This window comes from Paroedura picta, chromosome 1 (assembly GCF_049243985.1).
Source record: "Paroedura picta isolate Pp20150507F chromosome 1, Ppicta_v3.0, whole genome shotgun sequence".
Lineage (NCBI taxonomy): Eukaryota > Metazoa > Chordata > Lepidosauria > Squamata > Gekkonidae > Paroedura > Paroedura picta.
In genome coordinates, this window is record NC_135369.1 from 118317979 (window position 1) to 118341296 (window position 23318).

Here is a 23318-nt window from a genome sequence, read left to right on the forward strand (position 1 = left end):
CATCAAAATTAGCAAAATGGTCTCAGGATACTGACAAGAGATGTTGGAAATGTAAGATAAATGAGGGCCATTTTTTCCATATGTGGTGGAGCTGCCCAGGGATGGCTAAATTTTGGAACAAAATATATGTAGAACTTAAGAGAATGCTGGGTGTTAACTTCAAAAAGAAACCAGAACTATTTCTATTAGGTATAACGAGAGGTGAAATACCTAAAGAATTGAATATATTGTTATTGTATGCCTTAACAGCAGCCAGAATGGTGGTAGCAAAAGTTTGGAAAACAAAGGAGACCCCATCGCTGGAGGATTGGAAAATGAAATTATTGGATTTTTCAAAAATGGCTAGACTCACAGCATTGTTCAAGGACACAGACTTAGAAAAGTACAAAAGTCAATGGAGACCATTTTGGAATTATATGGGGAAAACATATATAAATTTGGAGTGGGAATCCTCAGTTGAGATTTAAATAGGAGGTTCAGAATTTGTTTATTTGCATTTGTCTCAATGTACAAAAATTATACAATATGTTGTATAAAGTGTTACTGGAAGTTTAACCATGTTATATTGGAGGACTACAAAATTTATGTTATTATGAAAATGTATTATTAATAAAGCTACTAATAAAATTAAAAAAAAGAAGAAGAATTGGTTATTATATGCTGCTTTTCTCTACCCGGAGTCTCAAAGTGGCTTCCAATTGCCTTCCCTTTCCTCTCCCCACAATAGACACCCTTGTGAGGGAGATGAGGCTGAAAGTGCCCTGATACTACTATTTGCTCAGAACAGCTTTATCAGTGCTGTGTTGAGCCCAAATTCACCCAGCTGATTGCATGTGGGACTGCAGGGAATCAAACCTGGCTCGCCAGATTAGAAGCTGCCACTCTTAACCACTACACTAAGCTTAACCACTACACCAAGCCATAGAGTCCACTCTCTGATGCAATCATTTTTGCCTGGGGAAAAAAATCTCTCTCATCTGGTGACTAGGTGTCATTTTGGGAGATCACCAGGCCCCACCTGGAGATTGACAACCTATTCAGCCCCAAAATTCCAGGCATTTACCAGCTAGAATTGGTAGTGCTAAATGCCATCTTTGAATCTGTTGGATTCTGAGAATGGTTTTTAAAAGGACCTTCCATGTATTGCCAGCAACAATGTTGAGATGCTCGTGTAGACTCCCTCACAGACAGTGGGGCCCAGGGTGAGGGATCTACTGCTCCCAGCTGGGGGATGGGAATCTTAATGGGAGCACCAATAAATGGTGAAGGGAATGGAAGTGATCTGCTTTCTTTTCTCCTTCTAGTGTTGTCAGCCTCCAGGTGGGGTATGGAAATCTCCTGGAATCACAGCAGATCTCCCAGCTGCAGAGATCTGTTTCTCTTAGGGTTGCCAGCTCCTGCAGATTTGGGGGTGGAGCCTTGCGAATATGAGGTTTGGGAGGAAAGCAACATCAGCAGGGTACAATGCTATAGAGTCCCACCCTCCAAAGCAGCCATTTTCTCCAGAGGAACTGATCTGTGTCATCTGGACAGCAGTTGTAATTCCAGGGGATCTCCAGCCTCCACCTAGTTGGCAACCCTAGTTACCATGGAGAAAATGGCCTATGGTATTATAGTCTTCTGAGATACCTCTCCCCCCTGAAACCCCAGCCTCTTTACACCTACTCCCAGGTCTCCAGAAATTTTCTGATCTAGAATTAGCACCTCTATCTCCTTTCCACCCAACCACAAACGTACCTTCATCTACCCTTCTGTCTTAAGTTTCCCCATATCCCCCCTCCCCCCCAGCAGCCGCTATCTCAGAAAACTGTGATGTCACAGTTCCTGGCCCCATTTTTTCTGAGCCATTCACCAACCTATCTTTTATGTTCCTTCCATGTTCAGCTATTTTTATTACATATACACTTCATGTATACTCTGCCTTTCTCCACAGTGGGGAAATTCTCATTATGGAACTGGCAATCCTGGTCATGCCTGGCCCCAAGACGTCCTCCCTCAAAGAACAAAATAGTCCTGGAAAGGGCCTGCCTTCTCCCCCTGCCTTTACTCACTGAAACCAAACCTGGAATTCTGTTGTTGCCTAGCAACAGTCACTGAGGGACTCCCTTGCTTAAAGCTGCAGATGCTCATTTTATAATTTTCATATTTTAAAAAAAATCCCCAATGTATTTTTAATAAGATTTCACATTTTTCTGCAAACCTGAGACCCTTTTTAGGTTTATAGAAAGATCTGTCTTGCCTGTTCACAGCTTGAGTCACCAAATTTAAGTATCCAAGGTTTCCTTACTTTACTATTAGAACAGTGGTTCTCAACCTGATGGGTCAGAACCCCTTTGGGGGGTTGAATGACCTTTTCACAGGGGTCACACCAGGGTGAGCAGCTTATTATTATTATTATTATTATTATTATTATTATTATTATTATTATTATTATTATTATTATTATTATTATTATTATTATTATTATTAATTTTTAGGCCACCCTTGTCCAAATAGGTCTCAGGGCGGTTTACAACATAAACAGTTAAAACACAATAAAATCCCCATAAAACCCCCAATTAACATCAACAACAAGCCACATATAACATATAAGTGGCAGTGGTCACAATTCTGATCGTAGTTACCAGACTTCCCCCCCAAGTTCAGCCTCGTGGGGAGAATAATATTCAGAAGAGGATGGCACCAATGCAATGGATCTAACAATGATCTCAATGTCAGCCTGGGTAGATCGAGATACAGCTTTCATCTGCCTGGAGCAGCGGAAAAGAGTGAGATCGGCATGGTGGGACAAGAGGCAGAACTGAACTGAGAAACCCCGGGGAAAAAATTATATACAATCATGAACAATGGATCTTCATGCTATTGGTCAATTTTGGTTTGATTTCTGTGAAAGAACCCTTGCATGATTTTATGGTTGGGGGTCACCACAACATGATAAACTGTATTAAAGGGCATTAGGAAGGTTGAGGACCACTGTATTAGAATATAAAATAGCCCAAGCATAAAAATAGCAATGCCATGTATCTGAAGAACACTCTGTGTGTTTCAATCAGCTATGTTAACATATTCTTGATGCTTATTTTTAAAATATTGTACCACAGGACAAGAGTTGTAGCAAAAAATATGGGAGGGAGGGGTAGATCAATTTTAGGGAAGGCAACTGAGCTGACTTCAAAAGCAGGTGAGTTGTTAAGGCTGAATTAGGAAGTCCCCAGTTTTGCCAAATGGTTGCCTTAAGCTTCTGCCTTTTGTAATATGAAGATAATGGTCTGGAAAAATTAAATCTGTTGGACAGGAAAAACTATTTTCTTCCTCGCCAGGACTATGTTAAGCAATGCTAGTTTCTGATAGAATGAGAAGTAAGAAGAAACTGTCATGATATGTATGGCAGTAGTCTTTTGAAAAAGAATACTGGCCTAGGATGTGCCAGAGAACTGAAGGGCTGAAGCAGTCCCCAGAAACATAGGGGAGATAAAGAGGAGAATTATTAATAGAGGTGCTCTGGGCTTCAAGCAGCTTCTGCATTTAAAGTAAGAGACAATATTCTAAAGGGCATTCCTAGGCCTCTCCAAGGCAAAAATGGCCTCAAGCATCCCTTGCAGTGCAGTTCTTGGGATTTGAGAGAAAATAAATAGATGCCACTGATGAAAGTGGAGCAGAAGCCACAAGGATATCTTGTGTTTATACAGCACGTTTTATTAAAATTAGAATATAAAGTACAATAAAAACCCTCTGTTTTCTGGAATAGTCCATTATGTGAGAAATTATGTTAAGAAAGAAGACCTTTGCATATTTCTTTATGTCAAAGGAATTCCCAGCTTCATACCCAATGTCTCAAGAGATAAAGATGAGAGAAAGGCATTAATGCAGTATGAACACTTATTTTATTGAATATAGAATGCAAAGAGAGACACTGATCTCATGTAGGCTACTGAAAAAATATATAACTGCTTTTTATATTATGTATCATGTAAACTTTTTTAAAAAATCAACATAAATTGTTAAGAGCTGGATTTAGTTTGTGCATGCCTCATTTCTAAATTACAGGAACCACAACTAGTTAGCAGAAAAATCTGAAGACAAAGCCACTTGAATGTTCACAGAGACTACCTGGAATAGTGAGCTATAGGTCATTCCTGTTCTGAAACAACAGAACAGAATTTTTTTGTGATTGTGCCTTCAGGATTTCACTTATAAGAAACTCCCACCCCTCTTGAACTCCCATCTTCTACCCAGCATAACTTAAAGTGACCAGATTTTAAGATTGGTAAAGAGCGACACCATTGACCAGGGGGGTTGCCAACCTTCAGGCATGACCTGGAGTTCTGGAATCACCACTCAAGCCTGGACAGCTTGGAGAACAAGGGCTGCCCTGGAGGCCAAACTGTGCTCCTCTCGCACTCTGTGCTCCTCTCGCACCTTCCGACACTGCCTTCCTCTGGAGCTGACCCTTGCAGGCCTCCCCCACCCCGCTGCCTCTGCCAAGCCTCTCAACTGGGCATCAGGCAGGCAGGTGGGCGGCCGGGGTTCCCCACTCGCCCCGGGCACATCAGGCGAGCTCTCCCGGGTGGTGGCCAGGTGGTGGGGCTGTCAATCCCAGAAAGGGGTCACAATGATATTTACTTGGATCAAGAAAGCATAACGTGTAATTTTGACATATGTTATACTATGTTTAGATTGCATTTAAATAAGCTACTTTCTTAAGCATGAATCCTAGCATTATAACAAGCAAAGACCTGTTTTGAAGGCCTGTTTCAGTGGCAAATGATATACCTGCCCTTAGAGCTAAACTATATATTATATTGGAAATCTGATATTAGACTTCACAGCTTATTTTCCTGGGTTTAGCCTCAAAACAGCTGTGGAGGAGGAAACTGGTTGGGATCTGTGGTGCAGGGCAAGGGGGGGATTAATTTTTCCCCTTGGGGCTATTTTCTTGATGGAAACTAATTTCCCAAGGTTGCAAGAGAGCCAGTTTGGTTTAGTGGTTAGGAGTGTGGACTTCTAATCTGGTGAGCCGGGTTCGATTCTGCACTCCACATGCAGCCAGCTGGATGACCTTGGGCTTGCCATAGCACTGATAAAGCTGTTCTGACTCCTTCAGGTAGAGAAAAGCGGCAAATAAGAACCAACTCTCTTCTTCTTCTTCTTCTTCTTCTTCTTCTTCTTCTTCTTCTTCTTCTTCTTCTTCTGCTTCTTCTTCTGCTTCTGCTTCTTCTTCTGTCAGTCTCTATAGGGAAAGGCTCCACTCTTTTGTTCCCAAAACAAAAGCTCAGAACGACACTCCCCTCTTTTTGTAGATTGTAAATAACAGGAAGAGATTGGAAGCAAGACACACATACCCTATTTTGCTGAGACAGTGTGGCTCTGTGATAGAGCATCTCCTTGAGAGGCTGAAGGTCTCAGGTAAATCTTCAACATCTCCAGTTAAAGGGATTTTTATGTTATTTATGTGTAACATTTAATTCACTAGTAGCCTAAGCCTGTTGTAGCAGAAAATAGAATAGGCACTAGCATGGTGTGAGGGTGGAGGGTAATGAAGTAGTGGGTTTGTAGGAAGGGAGTGGAGGGGGGAAAACGAAGGAAGGAAGGGAAGAAGGAAGGAGGGGAGAATAAAAGGGATGGATGGGTGGATGGAAGGAGGTGATTAAGAAAGGGGCTTCATCCACCTCCTCAGGGAAAGGGGCCACCTTCTTCTCCCCATAAAGAGGGTGGCAGACACTCCTTTGATGGCCGCAATGGTCAAGCGTCCAGCGATGGGGACAGACCACCGTCCCTTTGTGCACGTGCACCTAGTTGCCACTCCAGGCCGAACAGAGCCAGGTGCAGGCGCAGTCTCTTCCCAACCCATCTTCCCCACCGGCCGTCAGTTTCCCGGGACTTTTTGATAAGGCCGCTGGACATGGGACATTTTTGTAGAAGGTGGGATGATCCCACGAAAAGTGTTATGTATGGTCACCTTAGCATAACTTTAAGTTTGTTAAACATTTGCTCTCCCGAAGTCCACCCTATATGTGACTACATACAGATTTTCCCCAAGATTTCCAAAATCACATGGCCAAGTACTGCCAAGTATGCCCACTGCTTTCACCTCATCAACTAGTTCTTCCCTATTGGTGAGAATCAAGTCTAAAATAGCAGACTGACTGGATGTCCAGTCCACTTTCTGAGAAATGAAATTGTCACCAAGCCAAGTCAAGAATTTATGGGACTTTTCATTTTTAGCAGAGTTGGTCTTTCATCAGATATCTGGGTATTGGAATCACCCGTGACCACTGTGTCCCACCTCCTGAAGAACGTTGTAATCTGATCCTTCTTTATCTGTGTTTGCTTTCTTCTACTCTGTTTTCTGCCATTTAAATTTTTTCTAAAAAATGTTTTTAATGGTGCTTTGCTGGTAATGGCTTTTATCATTTGCTTTCTTGTAAGCTGCCCCAAGCCTGAGTACAGGTATGGGCAGCCTATAAATTTAATAACAACAACAACAATTATAATAATAACAATAACAATTTGGATGGCTTCCTTAGTGAAAGACCTCAGCTCATCCTTGTTACCATCTTCATGTTTGTTCTAGAAAGACATCTCTCCTTTTGGCTCCTCCAGGCCTTGACATTTGCCTCTAGCAGGGAACACTTTAGCTACTAACTCTGATTGTAGGAACCATACCTATCCCCTTCCGGTTTCTGAAGCTACTGGCAGAATCCATGAAAGGCCTGGCTAATGACATCCAGCTCACTTCAAATGAGTATATGGCACTATTGTGGGGTCTCTCTCTCTCTCTCTCTCTCTCTCTCTGACAGAGGAAGGTTAGTGGTTGTTCACTTTTATTTTCCAGAGTCTAAATTTAGGTCAGACGAGAGAGGGGCTGCTAGTATGTTTTATATTAATAGTTCTCTTGGATGCACATTTCAAATGAGAAATCGCTGCTGTCATTTTCATTAGATGTGTTGCTGAGATATGCTGAACTGTCCAGATTTTGTTTTAAATAACAAAGTAGGACAAATAATCTGAGACAACAGATGAGCCCAGTCTTGTTCATGGACATACATTTCACTGGGGGGAGGGATCCAGTTTGCATAGAGTCTTATAAAAACTGAGAATTAAGGAAATTGATGGCTCAATGTGGGGCCCCTTGGCTTGACAGAAAATTAATACTGGCAGAAGATTTTCTGAGAACTGCTGAAATAACTGACTATGCAGCACAGATGAAGAAAGATGTATTTGAAAATAAACAAATGAGGTCCCAAGAGGAACTCACCGAGGCAGGAAAGAGGGCAGAAGCAGCAAGGTTGGCTCTTTTCCTCCTTTGTTCCTTATCAGGTGTTCAGCAGGCACTGGAGAGGTTGGAACTGAATGCTGGAACCTGTTTGGCTCAAGCACCTGATCCTTCAGAGTCTCCTCACTCTTGTTATTGGTTTAGAGCAGTGGTCCCCAACCTGCGGGCCGCGGCCCGATGCCGGGCCGCGAAGGCCTTGGTGCCGGGCCGCAGCTCCTTCTTCCCTCCCCCCCCGAAGCGAGAAGCTCGCCAGGCCGCGAGCAAATCTCGCGGCCCAGCAAGCTTCTTGTTTCGGGAGGGGAGGGAAGAGAAGCTTGCCGAAGCTTGCTTTAGCGGCCGATTTGGTGGTGGCCCAGAGGGGCCGGGAGCTGCTGGGCGCAAACGCGTGTGTGTGGCAGTCCGCGCGTGCGCGTTTGCGCTGGGGCTGCCACGTGTGCGCGGGCCCCCGGGCCGCCCTCTCCCCCCACTCCGACGCAGCGGTCTGCAGCGGCCGAAAGCTTGCGGACCGCTGGTTTAGAGTCCAAACTGGGAGCAAGCTTACTCCCCATTAGAGAAGGCCATCACGTGGGCTTGTTGTGGCCTCAGATGACTAACACTGTTAAATTCCTCTCCCTCGCCCAAATATGTTTTTTGCTCTTTGCATATGCATGCTTCAGTTTTATGCTATTGATAATTGATAAGCATACAATTAGTGAAGTAAATCCAGTTACCACTTTTTCCTCCTTTCTCCCCAACAATTGTTAGGAAGTTTAATACTGATAGTATTGGTCTATTATTGGGTAAAAGATAATGAGAATATTTTCACATTCCTCATTACATAGTATATGGGCACAATATAGAGAAGGCAATACCCCTCCATAAAGTAGCTTTAACACTTGTGCTGCAATTTCAAACCTCTGAAAAGAATTGAGTAGTGGGTAGGGTTCCTAGCTCCCAAATCATTCCCAATGAGAGCCAGCTTGGTGTAGTGGTTACGAGTGCAGACTTCTAATCTGGCGAGCCGGGTTTGATTCTACAATCCTTTTCGACATTCAGCCAGCTGGGTGACCTTGGGCTCAACACAGCCCTGATAAAGCTGTTCTGATCGAGCAGTGATATCAGGGCTTTCTCAGCCTCACCCACCTCACAGGGTGTCTGTTGTGGGGAGAGGAAAGGGAAGGCGACTGTAAGCCGCTTTGAGACTCTTTCGGGAAGAGAAAAGTGGCATATAAGAATCAACTCTTCTTCTTCAGACTGGGTAAAGCCTGGAGATTTTGGGAGTGGAATCTGAGAAGAGTAGGGTATGGGGCGAGGGAGGTATCTCAATGGAGTATAATGCCACTGAGTCCACTTTCCAAAGTGACCACTTTCTCCAGGGGAACTGACCTTCGTCACTTGAAGATCAGCGGTAATCTGAGGAGATCTCCAACCCCCACTCAGTGGTTGGTAAGTCTAGTTATGGAACCCAGGGTGTCAACTTTCTTGTGTCGACTCCATACAAGTTTTGCAAAATGTGAGAATATCCTTATGTCACCTTCAGTCCTCATTGGCAGTGACACTGATGCAATGCTGGCATTAATTTGTCCCTGTGTTTCTTCCCACTGGTTCTTGAAGTGCCACTGGGCAACCAGAGGGAGGCCGGGCATCTCTATGACAAAGCAAACTTACATGGCAGAGTGGGGATTCGAACCCAAGTCTCCCACTTTGTAGCCCATTTTTACCACTATACCACAATGTCACTTAATGGAGGTGAAAAATGTATGGCTACAGAAAGTAGACTATACTCTGGCTAGGCAGATTGCTTTATGGCAACTTAGCTGAGCCAAACAGCTGAACTCACCAGGCCTTTTGTTTAGTTTTACACAGTATTATGTGCAGACATGATCAATACAATTGAGGCTCCATTGCTTTAAATGAACTGGCTTTTAATGCTCAGACAAAATGGCCATTCCACTATGTAAAACAATCTTGTCACCCTTATTTTAATGGTATTACATTTAGCTATTGTAGAGTATGGATATATTAGGCAGGACAGGCAGTGACATATGGTAGAAAATGCTTAGTATAATTTGCCTGTTCTCTTTCTATGTTACAGTTAATTGAAAAATGAAAAGAACCAACCAGCCTTTTATTCTGCCTGGCTATGAGTGTATCCCACGTTCCATTGAAGTTAATAGAACATTTCCCATTAATTTTAATGGTTATGGATTGCACCTTTAATCTCTTGGAATGAAGATATTAGTTCTGGGTTTTTGTACTGCAACATATTCACTTTTTTCCCACCAAAAGAGAGAGAGATATACAAAGCTAGAAGTACTGGTAATCGCCAAGAATATAAATATTAAAATCAATCATTTAATATATGCAGATTGATGAAATAGCATTACAATGTTTCATATGCCCTCCAGTTAAATTATGAATTTAAAAACAGCATAATTTAATAGAGAATTATATACATTCAGAAGACGGGGAATTTATAAATGCATGTACTGTTGACTCTGGCTGCTTTATTTAAGATTAAAATTCATAACCAAAATAGTGAGGTTGTTAAGTGTAGACACAGCATTCTATCTTTCTTGGCAGGGCTTTTTATTATGGTGCTCAGCAGTACTTAGTAGGGCAGCAGTGTGTGTGTGTGTGTGGGGGGGCTATGAGGACAAAATTCCTGGGGCTAAGGTTAGCATCTTAGTTTGGTGTAGAGAGCCAGCTCGGTGTAGTGGTTAGGAGTGCAGACTTCTAATCTGGCATGCCGGGTTCGATTCTGCGCTCCCCCACATGCAACCAGCTGGGTGACCTTGGGCTCGCCACGGCACTGATAAAACTGTTCTGAGCGGGCAGTGATATCAGGGCTCTCTCAGCCTCACCCACCCCACAGGGTGTCTGTTGTGGGGAGAGGAATGGGAAGGCGACTGTAAGCCGCTTTGAGACTCCTTCGGGTAGGGAAAAGCGGCATATAAGAACCAACTCCTCCTCCTCTTCTTCTTCTTCTTCTTCTTCTTCTTCTTCTTCTTCTTTGCTTCTAGTGCAGTTCTGCAGTGCAACCACTAGGGGTACAAGGATGCACAGTACAAGGATGCAGACCATTGTAAACCACAACAGCTCTATCTGCTCAGCATGCCTATTTGAAAAGTTGATTACCAGGAGGCCAATACTTGCATAATCTGCTATACCCATAAACCACGACAGCAGTGGAGAAAGTGAATTATTCAGGATTGTTGTTATTTTTGTATTGCTGAGTCATCTGATATCCCTTTGCAAATGCTACTTTGCTACTTTGTAGAAATTAAGCTTCATTTTATATTACAAATGACAACTTTTAAAGAAAATAAGTCAGTAAAATCATTTCCAGTGATCCTAGTACTTCTCATTCAATACCACTATAATCAATTTTAGTTTACAAGGATAAATTAAATAGTCTTCTTACAGATTTACTCACTAAATGGCTGATTGCTTTTCTTCAGGTCGCAGACAGAGAGCAGCAATATATTTATAAATGATTTGGATGAGGGATTAGAGAGGGTACTTATTAAATTTGCAGATGATGCTAAACTGGGAGGGGTAGCAAACAAACCAGAAGATAATATCAGGATACAGGATGACCTTGATAGGCTGGAAAACTGAGCTAAAATTAATACAGTTAATTCCAATAGTGATAAATGTAAAGTTCTGCATGTAGGCAGGAAAAATCAAATGCTTCATTATAGGATATGGCAGACTTGTCTTGGCAGTAGTATGTGCGAGAAGAATCTAGAGGTCTTAATAGACCATACACTGAATAGAAGTCAACAGTGTGACTCAGTGGCTAAAAATGAAAATGGGATTGAAAAAACTATAGTGTCCAAATTGCGTGAGGTGATGGAACCAATTAGCACATCAAACAAGATATCCTTCAAAAGCCAAATACCAACACACAGTTCACAAAATAAGTGTTGAGGGCCATTTGGCACAGGAAATACCTCATGAGCACATACCACATACAGATAACACTTTAAGCAAACAACAGATTCAGATGAGAGCTTCCCTGGGGAAATTCAATTAGACTCGGGCACAAAAACCATTGATCATCTGAGCTCCAGGAGTGAGCTGGAGAAGTTGGCATGGCATATGACACTGGTCTGTTTAGCTTGGAGAGAAGATTACTAAGAGGTGATTTGATAGCCATCTTCAAGTACTTGAAGGGCTATCACATAGAGCATGGAAAATATTTATTTTCTATTGCCCCAGAAGGTCGGACCAGAACCAATGGGTTGAAATTAATTCAAAGAATTTTTCAGCTAAACATATGGAAGAAGTTCCTGACTGTTAGAACGGTTCCTCAATGTAACAGGCTTCTTCAGGAGGTGGTGGGTTCTCCTTTGGAAGTTTTCAAGCAGAGGCTAGCTAGCCATATGACAGAAATGCTGATTCTGTGAACCTAGGCAGATTGTGAGTAAATGCGCAGAAGGGATTGTGTCAATGCTTGGTTCTTGTAGTCCTTTCTTGCATGCCCAGGAAAATGCCAATCACCACTCTGGGGTTGGCCGAATTTTTTACAGGCCAGATTGGCCAGAGATTCTGAGTTTTTGGTGGGGGCATCATCTGGGCATGGAATTGGGGTCACTGTGGGTAGGCAGGTAGTTGTGAGTTTCCTGCATTCTGCAGGGGGCTGGACCAGGTGACCCTGGAAGTCCCTTCCAACTCTGTGATTCTAATGGACTGAAAGCTGGATACTGCCTTACCTATATCTCTGTTAATTTCTATAGTGTGTTTCCACTCTACATTGTGATGTCCTCCAACACTCATCGTGTGATGCAGCACTGTGGTTGAGAGTGTCCGTGCCCCCACAAGGAGCTGCCATTGACACGTGGAAGGGAAATTTACCTTGGAACTCACAGTTACCACAACATATGTGCTTGCACTATTTGTACATTGTACAAATAGAAAACTAATGTAAATGATTTCTGAGTTTATATACACCTTTTCTAGAACATATCAATTTTCAACTAAAAAATTATACACTGGAATCTATGTAGAATAACAGCCTTTGAAAAAGAGCATCTCTGGAATCAATAGTACAGTGAGAAAAAATGCTGATCTTTGCCAATACCAAAGCAAAACGCTGGTCAGCAAACTCCCACTGGAATTGAACAAGAAACCAACCTTTTTTCACTGATTCCCCCACCCCTTCTTTCCAATTACTACCCTCTGTCTCCACATTTGGGCACCTCATTAGTGCTGCGCTCAAGCAAACTGTGTTAAAATCAACCTGCTCACAGCTGCCACCTGTCAGTGACTGGCCTTAAGGTACAGTCCCAGCAGTTGCAAGAGAGATTAAGATTTAGTCTGGGGAGGGATTTATTACCCACCACCTCACCCCTTGTAATTGGCAATTTCCCCTCTGGTCATGTCTAACATAACTGATCTGTGAAAGGCATATTCTCCTCCTAACGCCAAGCTTCTGCTACAAACACTGCTAAAAGAAATCCTGAGCTCTATCTTGAAATTACCATATAATAAGCCAAGGAGAAATGAACATGAATAATATTTATTTTTCTTCTAAGTGACAAAATAACTTGTTTTGCTTTTTGTGGCCAAGTTTATTGCAAAATTCCTAAAGAAACATATGCTCCTCTATTTTAATTTTTTTTTACTGAATTGCCAGTATGCTTTACCCAAAGAGAAGCTTGGGGGAGGGGATAATAAGGATCTAAAACAGTGGTCCCCAACCTGCGGGCCGCGGCCCGGTGCCGGGCTGCGAAGGCCATGGCGCTGGGCTGCGGCTCCCTCTGCCCGCCCCCCCGCAGTAAAAAACTTCCCAGGCCGCAAGCTTGCGGCCCGGGAAGCTTCTTACTGCGGGAGGCCGGGGAGAGGGAATCAGGGCCGCGCCCGCGCATGCACCGAAAGTGCCACGCATGCACGATTTCGGCCGCACATGGCGCACGCGCGGCCCGGCCACGCATGCGCGGGCGTGGCAGTTACCCTGCCGGTCCCCAGCCTCGGAAAGGTTGGGGACCACTGATCTAAAAGATAACACCAGAATTATGTAAGGTTATCATATTTTGAAAGGCAAAAAAGTAGACATATTTTCAACTGACTACTTCAAACAAGTGATCACTGTGACAAATATCATTTTAAATATCCCTACTATTTAAACTGTGATAATTGCTAAAAACTAGGAATAATCCTAACCTTCCAACCTCAAAAGAGGACATTTTCATCAGTTTTTTTTAAAAAAAAGAGCCCAAAAGGGGACAGACACCAAAAAAGAGGATCTATCTAAAACCAAGACATTAATATTGTTATCATTGTTGTTATTATTATTTATTTATTTAGATTTTTATACCGCCCTTCCATATGGCTCTGGGCAGTTTATTACATTTATTCGTATACCCACCCTTCTCAATAGACTCAGGGTGGGTAACATATACTACTATCTGTATATTCAATGTTTCCTATGACACACAGGTAACATAATAGCAGGTTGATAATCATTTGGTCCTTCCTTCCTTCCTTCCTTCCTTCCTTCCTTCCTTCCTTCCTTCCTTCCTTCCTTCCTTCCTTCCTTCCTTCCTTCCTTCCTTCCTTCCTTCCTTCCTTCTTTTCAAGTAAGTGAACTGGACACAAGCAGTTATTTTCTGGTAAGGTGGGAGACAAAATCCTATGATTACTTATTTTTCTGAGTTGTGTTTTTTTTTCTATCCATTGTGTATGCCAATAAAAGTCTTCTGCTTCTGAATCTATTCACTGGTTATGGTTGACAGATTTTCTTACTAGGTCCATGCTACTGAAGACTCACCTGGGCTGAATCTGCACAGAGCTTTATTTTTTCTGCTTTGATCCTGCTGAATTCAGATTGATTTGAACTGGAGTGCTCCCCCCCTGACTTGAAATAGAAAACCATCTGCATGAGGCTGCATGTGAGCGGGGGGGGGGGGGGGGACAAGCGGAGGACCCAGAATTAAGAGAACTTCCTCCCTAATCTCTCAGCCTCTCCAACCTCCCAGGGACTGAATCTGCGGGTGGGTGGGGGAGCTGAGATGAGCAGAGACGAGCCAGCAGCAGCCTCTCACAGAATGAGGCAAATCTCTGCCGCAAGAAGTGTGAATTGTTGAGCACAGTTACATTAAAGTTAAAAATAAATAAATCTTGCAACCAGGAACTAGGAATTCTTTGAACTGGCGCCCAGCCAATCAGGGACAGACTTCATTGTTACACCATTGGAGCCATGAGGCAGCAACAAGTTATTTTGGGGGAAAGCAAACTGCTGCACCTTTACTCATGCCGATTTTTGAAATATCGAGGGGAAAAGGTAGGGTAACTCCAGATCAATCATGCTTGTTGCAGATGAAAAATTTAAATTGCCTAAAATAAAAACAGAAATTGCATTCTGTATAGACGGCAGGGACTGAATCGACCTGGAAATGCAATAAAAGCTCCGTGCAGATTCAGCCCTGGATGGTGCTGATTGCATGGACCAAGTGTATGAGGAATATATGCATAATCGACCCCCAAACACATGAATGCAGAATTTACATGTGGAGGACTGACATGTGGATCACTAGGAAGCAGCTGCTATGCTACTGATGGTTACATGTGAAGCAAAAATGTGACAGAACATCTATGCCTCGACAAGTATAGATGTATATTTAAATTTATAAATACTCATGTTTAAAGAACAGGAAAATCAGACATACGATGTCAGGCCTGGCTAGAATTTAAAGGCAAAATGTTTGATCCTTCATTTTTAAAAGGCTTATTGGGACAAAAATGAACTGATAGATAGACTGGGAGAAAAGCCAAACATATGGTAATGTTTTATTCTTTCATGCCATTTCATGGAGCATATAAATACATAAAATGATCAACTACTGTCACTGTCCAAAGATATTGCAAAGCTATTTCAAGCCATCACTTGGAACTGAAGATTCTGCACTCTTACTTTGCAAAAACTGTCATTCAAAAATCAACTCAGAGAGTAAATCACTACTTATTGCTAGTACCAGTGGCAACATGTATCTTATAATGTCATTCTGTGCCATGGAAAAGAAAGTCAAACTAGAAATGGCGATTTATAATGCATGACATTTTAAAGAGAAAACCTTTAACACAGAATACAGTGCGCATGATGTAGAATGCGGGCACCTTCTTAATGCAGGGCCAGGAAGCTGAAAGCCCAGAAAATATTTTGTATGTATTAAAAAATACAACTGGCAAATTACTAAAAGAAAACCAGGGTTCTTAGGAATTTTACATGCAACTAAGTAGCGAAGATTCAAAGTTCCTAAACTTTGTATAGACCTACAAAGGGGCACAACATAAATTTGGAAAATAACATTGTATGGACTTCTAAAAAACAACAGGGTTCTGGCCCTTAACCAAAAGAAGGCTGACTCAGAGAAGAGTGTCTGTGTGTAGAGTAGCAGAAGTTTGTGTTCAGCACCTATTCTTCATATGTCTCAATCTTAATGAGTACATTACCTTTTAATCCCCTCCCCTGACATTTTCTAGGTAAATTGGCCTCCACCTGCAGGCCAGGCTACAACCTCAAGAAGAAATCAAGGCTTAATTACAGACCCAGAAGTAACTCAAATAATTATACTATTAAAACAGGCTGTTAAATTTTTACTTTGGAATACATTGCATATTTTTAAAAATAAATTACCTATGCTGAGTCTACAGTCGATGTTTCCCACCATAATCTAAATTCCTCTTCTACCCTGACCTGAAACCATTCTTAACATTTATTCCAAGGATTTATTGAAATAATACAGAATATCATTCGTATAAATCCAAAAGAATCTGGGACTATATGACAGAATCATACAGTTTATATCTATTGTCTACACACTATAACTATGTGAGATTTACAAGACAAAAATTAATATAGCAATTCCTAATTAATCATATTACATTTTCCCCACAGTGCAGACAATAGTTCTGAAAAGACTTCTGGGGGAAACTGAGGGCAGTTCCGCACATCTAAAAAAATAGTGTTACGCCAGCGTAATAGTGTAGCACTGAAAATAATTGTGCCATTCCTTACCTTCTGCAAGTCTTACTCCTGTCTGCTGCCTTTTCACACATCTTATACTCCACATGCCTGCTTGAAATGGCGGAAGAGAGCTAAGCGCTTGACACACAACTCTCTTCCACCTGTCGATCAAGCCAGGCAACCAATTCCTTTTCTCAATCTTTTAAAAGGCCCCCAATGCCCACTTTTTAAAAAAAATGCAAACCTTCTCCGTTGAAATGCCTATGCATCTAATCATGGATGCATAGTACTTTTTGAATGCCACCCATTATGGACTCATGAGTCTTGATACTGGAAAAAAAAACCTCATTCCTGATTTTTTTTTGGGGGGGGGACTTGAGTGAGACATGCTTTGTGTGACAACTTGGGAAAAATATTTTTTGCTTTGCCTGCACGCAAAGCAAAGGGAGAGGGAGGTGGGTGTGAGGGCGGGACACTGGAGGCAGAAATAGTGCTTCTTTGCCTCTATACATTTCTTTAGTATGTGGCCTGCTGGCTGCTCTTCTGTAGCTTGTGCTTTTCAGGTTGGGGAATCCACTTAATGCAATTCCCCAGCTAGCACTTTAGAATGGAGGATGTAGCTAAAGGTTTGCTGCTTTGATGCTGGATGTTGGCAACATGTGAAATGCCAAAAATGTAGCATCTTTACCAGGTAAGCATTTCAGTATATTTATGGCATGCAGAAAGGCCATGTATTTGATAACATTCACTATTTTTTAAAATGATAAAATGTTGAAAAATGCTAAAAAATTAACATTACCCTGGCTATCTGTAAACAGCTTTAACAGGCTGATGGAATTCTGTAAATGCCAAAAAGCATTTAGACAGATTACCTTTGTGTTAAAATTCCATATTTTGTTTTAAAACCAAAATATCACAACATTTGCTACAGTTCTACTATTTTCTGCAGAAATTTAAATTTAAATATATCTGATACAAAAGAAAAAACATAGAATGTTTTCAATTACTTTTCCATTGTAACCAATATATGAAAAATAATGGAGGCAGATATATAGAGTAAAAGTTAAAGCCATGCTGCACATTAAACTAATTTCCTTTGCCACAGAATGTGCCATCAACAGAAGGCTGGTCCATCTCAAGGAGACCATCAAAGCCAGGGTTAGTCAAACTGTGGCCCTCCAGATGTCCATGGACATCTGGAGGGCCGCAGTTTGACTACCCCTGATCAAAGCCATAATGGCTATACTAACTTTCCCTGCCAGAGGCAGCGTAATCCTTTAAAGTGCCCCTAAGCCCTGTTTACAGGTTGGTTGTTGTGTGAAACAGGATGCTGGGCTAGACTGACCCAGGATGATCCAGCAGGGCACTTCTTATGTGTCTCTCTGCTACAGATTAGATCAGTCCTTCTCAACTTTTTTACTGTTTAGAAACCCCTGAGGATTTCAAGAAGTGAAGGCGACACCTTCCTGCCACACTCTTGGAAGTCACGTGTCACCAGTAGGGACATCACCCAGGCACTCCCACCAGATGTGACATCTCCGGGCCACTTCCACAGTACAGGAGTGACAGCACAGAAATATTTTCAGATGATTTGTGAACAGAACCATACCTGTACTTGAGGCTTGCTACCAGTTTGCTCTTCTTCACTAAAAGAAGCCTTCAGAAATTGGGCTGGGGCAGGCCTAAGATGCTTTGTTATGCCCATTCCCTCCCCAATACTGTAAACAGAGCTGAAACAGGCCTATGCCACTCTGTGTCCCCACCCCACCCCCACAGTTAAAATGACAGTATTTACCTTTGTGGGCTCCAGTCACTACCATGTTTGACAAACCTCGGCCACCAAGGATTTATATGGCTAGGGCCCCTCCCTCTCCCATCCCTTCAAGTTCCATTATTGGCCATTTTGGGAGTTGGGAGGGCAAGTTGGCATAACTATATATGCTCATATCACTTGATTTTTTTAATGTAAAGAATATATAAAAAAGTAATTAACTGTCACCCAATTGGCAAGACCTTCCGAGGCTACTGGTTGAGAAATCCTAGATTAGATACATATGCTTGCTGAATTCATGCTTTACAATGTGTATCCCAAAATATAGTGTATAAAATATCCCTTACACAAGGTAATAATGTTCTGCATCCTTCCTCTAGGTAAATAACTCCATATCTAACACTACAAAAAGTGGCTTATTCAAAGAAGCATAATACTATCTTGTAGTACATATTAAGGGAGGCTTAGAGCCATTTAAAATTAGAAACAAAGTTGTTCATTGTGCTCTGCTAAAGATTATTTCGATAATTAAGCTTAGGCTTTTGCAGAAAGCAGCCTTATGTTTCTGTCTTGAAGGCACCCCAAGCTTACCCCATTTACATATTAGGTTTTGCATCACAGAGCAAACACTTCAAGTGAAAACGGATATATGCTGTAAAGCTGATTATCTGTTAAAAAGGTTCTTATGCTGCTTGTCATTAAAATATTGTAAACTAGACTTCTCACTTATACAGTGTCCATTGCTCTCAGCTAAAAACATATTAATTGTAATATATTTACTCCCTTTACAGATTATACGAACTAGAGGATCTGGCTACAGTGATCCATGATATGATCACATCCAGGTTAAATTTCTGCAATATGTTCTACATGGGGCTATCTTGAGAACTGCTTGAAAACTCTCATTGCCAAGGGAGGGTGCATGAAGAGTAGCAGATGGATTCTGTCTGTACCCACCTCTAATCCACTTGCTGCTGCATCAACTGTAGGAACCACTCCAGTTAAATCTCCTAGGATACTCTACTACAGGGGTTTCCTTGGGAGGGCATGTACACAGCTATGCTTCCCAACATATTCTGCACCATCACACCACTTCTGGGGTTTCTTGAAGCCTGAAGAATGTTTCAGGGGTTTCTCAACAGTAAAAGGGTTGAGAAAGGCTGCTCTACTCTGACGTAAAATTCAGCATTATTCAACAACAACATGTCATGAAAAGGAGACTTCAGTATGTAATTGTAGAAGTAGGATTTTCAGCAGGTTTTCTTTCTTTCTGTCTTTCTTTCTTAAATGTACTAACTGTGCACTCTCAGCCAGCTGACTTGTGGTGGTGTACAACAATAAAATAACAAAACTATACATAAAAGCAGTACAACCCCTAAAACCCTTAACCACACTAGTCCCCTACAACCCAGAGGGTAGGTAGAGATGGAAGAGAAAGATGGTCCCCAAGATCTTCCTCAGCCTGGCCTCAACCAAACACCTGGTGGAAGAACTCCGTCTTACATGCTCTGTGGAATTGGGACAGTTCTGAAAGAGCCCTTCGCTCTTCCAGGAGCTCATTCCACCAGGTAAGGGGCCAGGACCAAAAAGGACCTGGAACTTGTTAAGGCCAGGTGTACTTCACGTGGGCCAAGGACTACCAGTCTGTTCAAACCCACAGAGTGAAGAGTCCTGCAGGGGTTATTGGGAGTTAGGTGGTCCCTCAGGTATTCTGGGCCCAGATTGTGACTGGCCTTAAAGGTCAAAAACAATACCTTGAACTTGATCTGGTACAAGAAGAACAGTTGGTTCTTATATGCCGCTTTTCTCTACCCAAAGGAGTCTCAAAGCGGCTTACATTTGCCTTCCCTCTCCTCTCCCCACAACTGACACCCTGTGAGGTAGGTGAGGCTGAGAGAGCCCCAGTATTATTGCTTGTTCAGAACAACTTCATCAGTGCTGCTGAGAACCCAAGGTCACCCAGCTGGTTGCAGGTGGAGGAGTGGAGAATCAAACCCAGCTCACCAGATTAGTCCGTGCTCCTAACCACTACACCAAGATAGCTTTCCTATTAAAACAACATCCCTTAATGCATTATGAATCAGAATATCTGAAAGATATAAGCCACATCCTGTAAAATCTTCTAATCTGTCAACACAGGGATGTCCCACAAACAAGCTATGAATATATAATTGGAAACCAATGCAGTTGATGCAAGGCTGGCTGCACTGGGCTCCCCAATAGTTCCTGTAAGAACGCTTGCAGCAGCATTCTTTACCAGCTGCAGTTTTCAGGTCAAGGTCAAGGGTAGGCCTGCATTATACTATTTATTTAGATCTTTAATTGAGAGGAGGGATTTCTCTTCCATTAAAGGTGTTAAATTAATAAAGGGGAGAAATGTATTATCATCAGTTACTGTTTAACTTCCTTGCATCTGATATTTGTATTCAAATGTACCTCTAACATCTCTTGGCTTCTCGGTTCACAAGTTCTTTCTCTGTGCTCACATATGTATGTATCTGCCTGATGAGAAAAACTTTGTGCATCTATGCACTGGGCTCTAATCCACAAAAGTGCATACCACTATAAATCTATTACTTTGAACTGCCACTTAAATCTTTGTTTAGAAAAGGGAGTGCTCATGACACAATACTTACACAATGCCTACGTGAGGAACCCATATAGAAACAGAGGCATAAATATGTTGTGAATCTGTACGAATTCAAGACTACAGGACTTTCCACTAGCCACATCACGCTTAGAGACAATTATATTAAAACCATTCCAGGCTGGTATAATTTTAAATGAGCATGCCAGTTGCACTGTATGAACTCTTTTATGTTAAAATAACACACATTATTAAAAACATCAAGAATTGAATACACTGTCATCTACGTTAGAATCATTCCAGTGGCTGTCCTGGTATGCCCAGGTAGTGCTCTCATGGGACCATCAAGGCCTCCTTCATCACAATGGTACTGTGATTATATAAACACAGTCACTTTAGTATTAACTAATCACCAAACTTTTTGGTCCTGTGAGCCCTCCTCATCACCACCCACTTTCTAAAAACATTCAGCAGGTGCCAGGCAAGATGTCAGCAGGCACTCTAATATCGATGGGTCCCTGTTCTATATGCACAACTTCATAATTTTTACTGGTGGCTTCTTTTTTTTAATTAAATTTTAAACCACGCATACAATCCACTGTTGACTTGAGAGCTTTCTGTTATGGACTGTGGAGAGAGTTATTTAAGAAAAGGCAGTTGAGAGAGGAGACAGTTTAACACTGACTGAGGATTGGGAAGGAGGCAAAGAGGATTGAAAGGATCACGGAAGATCCCCATTCAAGCTGAAAAGGGACAGAGCTTCTAGTCAGAAGAAGTAATCCCTGCCCAGTGAAAAGAGAGATAACTTTTTAAAGAAGAGTAATCCCTAGTCTGTGCAGAAAGAAGGATTTTGGAGATTTTGTTTTATGTTCCTGCTTTTTAAATATGACGTGTCAGTTAAACTCTGAAACCTATGCTTCTGAGTTAAAGCAGAAACTGAAAAGAAAGCCACTCCCCTCAAAGTTTCAAAGACCTTGTGGGAAAAAAGAACACTTACTTGTTAGCATCATATTATATTATATTAATTTAGTGGTAGAGCACCTGCTTGGTATGCAGTTTCCTTCAAGAATGCCAGGAGCTGGTCCGCAGCAGCCCTTTCAACCACCTTGCCCAGAAATGCAAGCCTAGGCAGTAGCTGGCCGGATCCAACAATGGTTTTTTTCAGTAGGAGGCAACCCCCCTGCCTCCTTCAGCACCTCTGGGAACTCTACTGTAGTCAGGAAAAGGTTGACAATCTTTCCCAGAGGGCATCCTATCCACTAATCACTTGTCTTGAGAAACCAAGATAGAAAGGGATCAAGGGCGCAGGTGGTCACCCTCACTGACCTTAACAGCTTGTCCACTTTGATTACTGAGAGCCACCTGAAGTGATCAAATGTATCACCCCATGAGGGCCAAGGGGCCTCCAGTTCCCTATCTGTATCAATTGTGGTGGAGAGACAACATTTTATCTACAAAAAAACTCAGTAATGCCTCACAGCCGAGTTCCAATTACCTTAACATTTTGGCACCTTCCTTGAGGGTGGTGAGAGACCGAACTACCCTAAATAATTGTGCCAGGTGAGAGCTCGTGGATGCAATAGAGGCAGCATAAAACTCCCATTTAGCCACCTTCACAGCCATCTCATAAACCTTCATAAGCGTACAATAATATGTTCTTGCTGCCTCATCACAAATCTTCCTCCACACTCACTTTAGTCATCTCACAATCCTCTTCCTTTCCTACAGGTCCATGATATACCAAGGAGTTAGTTTGAGGTGAGGTTGGAGTGGACATCGAGGAGCAATCTCGTCAAGGGCAGCCTCCAAGTGGGACTGCCAGTCCTTCACCAGTGCCGCCAATGAGTTGGCAGGGGGCACTGGGTCCCGAAGAGCATTCAGGAATTTGATCAGATCCATAAGTCTCTGTGGGCAAGCTAAAATATGCCTGCCACCCAAGCAGGGAAGGGGTGGAACCCTCAGCCGGGCCTTCAGGGCATATTGGTTAGACCATGTTGAGACGGCAGTGCTGGTAGGGGTGGTCTAGAAATTTATCAATCAATCAATCAAATGGACAACAAAAGACCACAGAAGAAGAGAAATAAACTCTTACCTGTACACTAGTAAGACTGGTATATTGATAAGCTTTAACTACCAGGTAATTTGCTTCTATATCTATTATTCCAAGGATCATGTATTTCCACCATCTTCGTTTCAAGATTGCCAGTAAGTTTTCTTCTCCTACGTTGCCAGGGGTGGGGAACAGATGAGAAGAAGAACAACATTTAAAATATTACAATTACATTAATGATAATAACTCATCATACTTTACAGGGAAATACCACTGAAGAGCCCAAACAAGCGAACTACTTTCAGGAGGAGCAAGGAAATAAAACAATAAATTGTCCAACTGACCAACAAATTGACAATTGACCACTAAATACCACTACCACAGCTTTTAAAAGGTGATTTCCTTATTATTTCACTCTGTAGCCAGCCCCTTCCCACTATGTCTAAACTTTTATAACAGCCTTGTTCAGCCCATGTGTACTGAGAGATCAGGAAGGGACTCAAATAAATTAAGCTGGGATTAATCAAGCTGTCAGTCTCATGTCCACTCTCTTTTGGCAAACTCAGGACCTCAAACACCCAAAGTTTTTGGATGAATGGGCACAGTGGTAATGTTCATGATACTTTTTCCAGCTTTCCCCATTGTCCCTTGTCCAGACAAAAGATCTTGTTGCTGGTGGAATGG

General features: G+C 42.2%; 1 protein-coding gene across 1 annotated transcript in view; it reads right to left on the bottom strand.

The window, feature by feature from the left end:
* Positions 1–23318, bottom strand: part of SLC35F1 (solute carrier family 35 member F1) — a 321899-nt gene that overhangs the window by 37997 nt on the left and 260584 nt on the right. The window contains exon 3 of the mRNA XM_077301087.1: positions 22677–22804. Coding sequence (XP_077157202.1) covers positions 22677–22804 — 128 coding nt within the window. The remainder of the gene's footprint in view (positions 1–22676; positions 22805–23318) is intronic.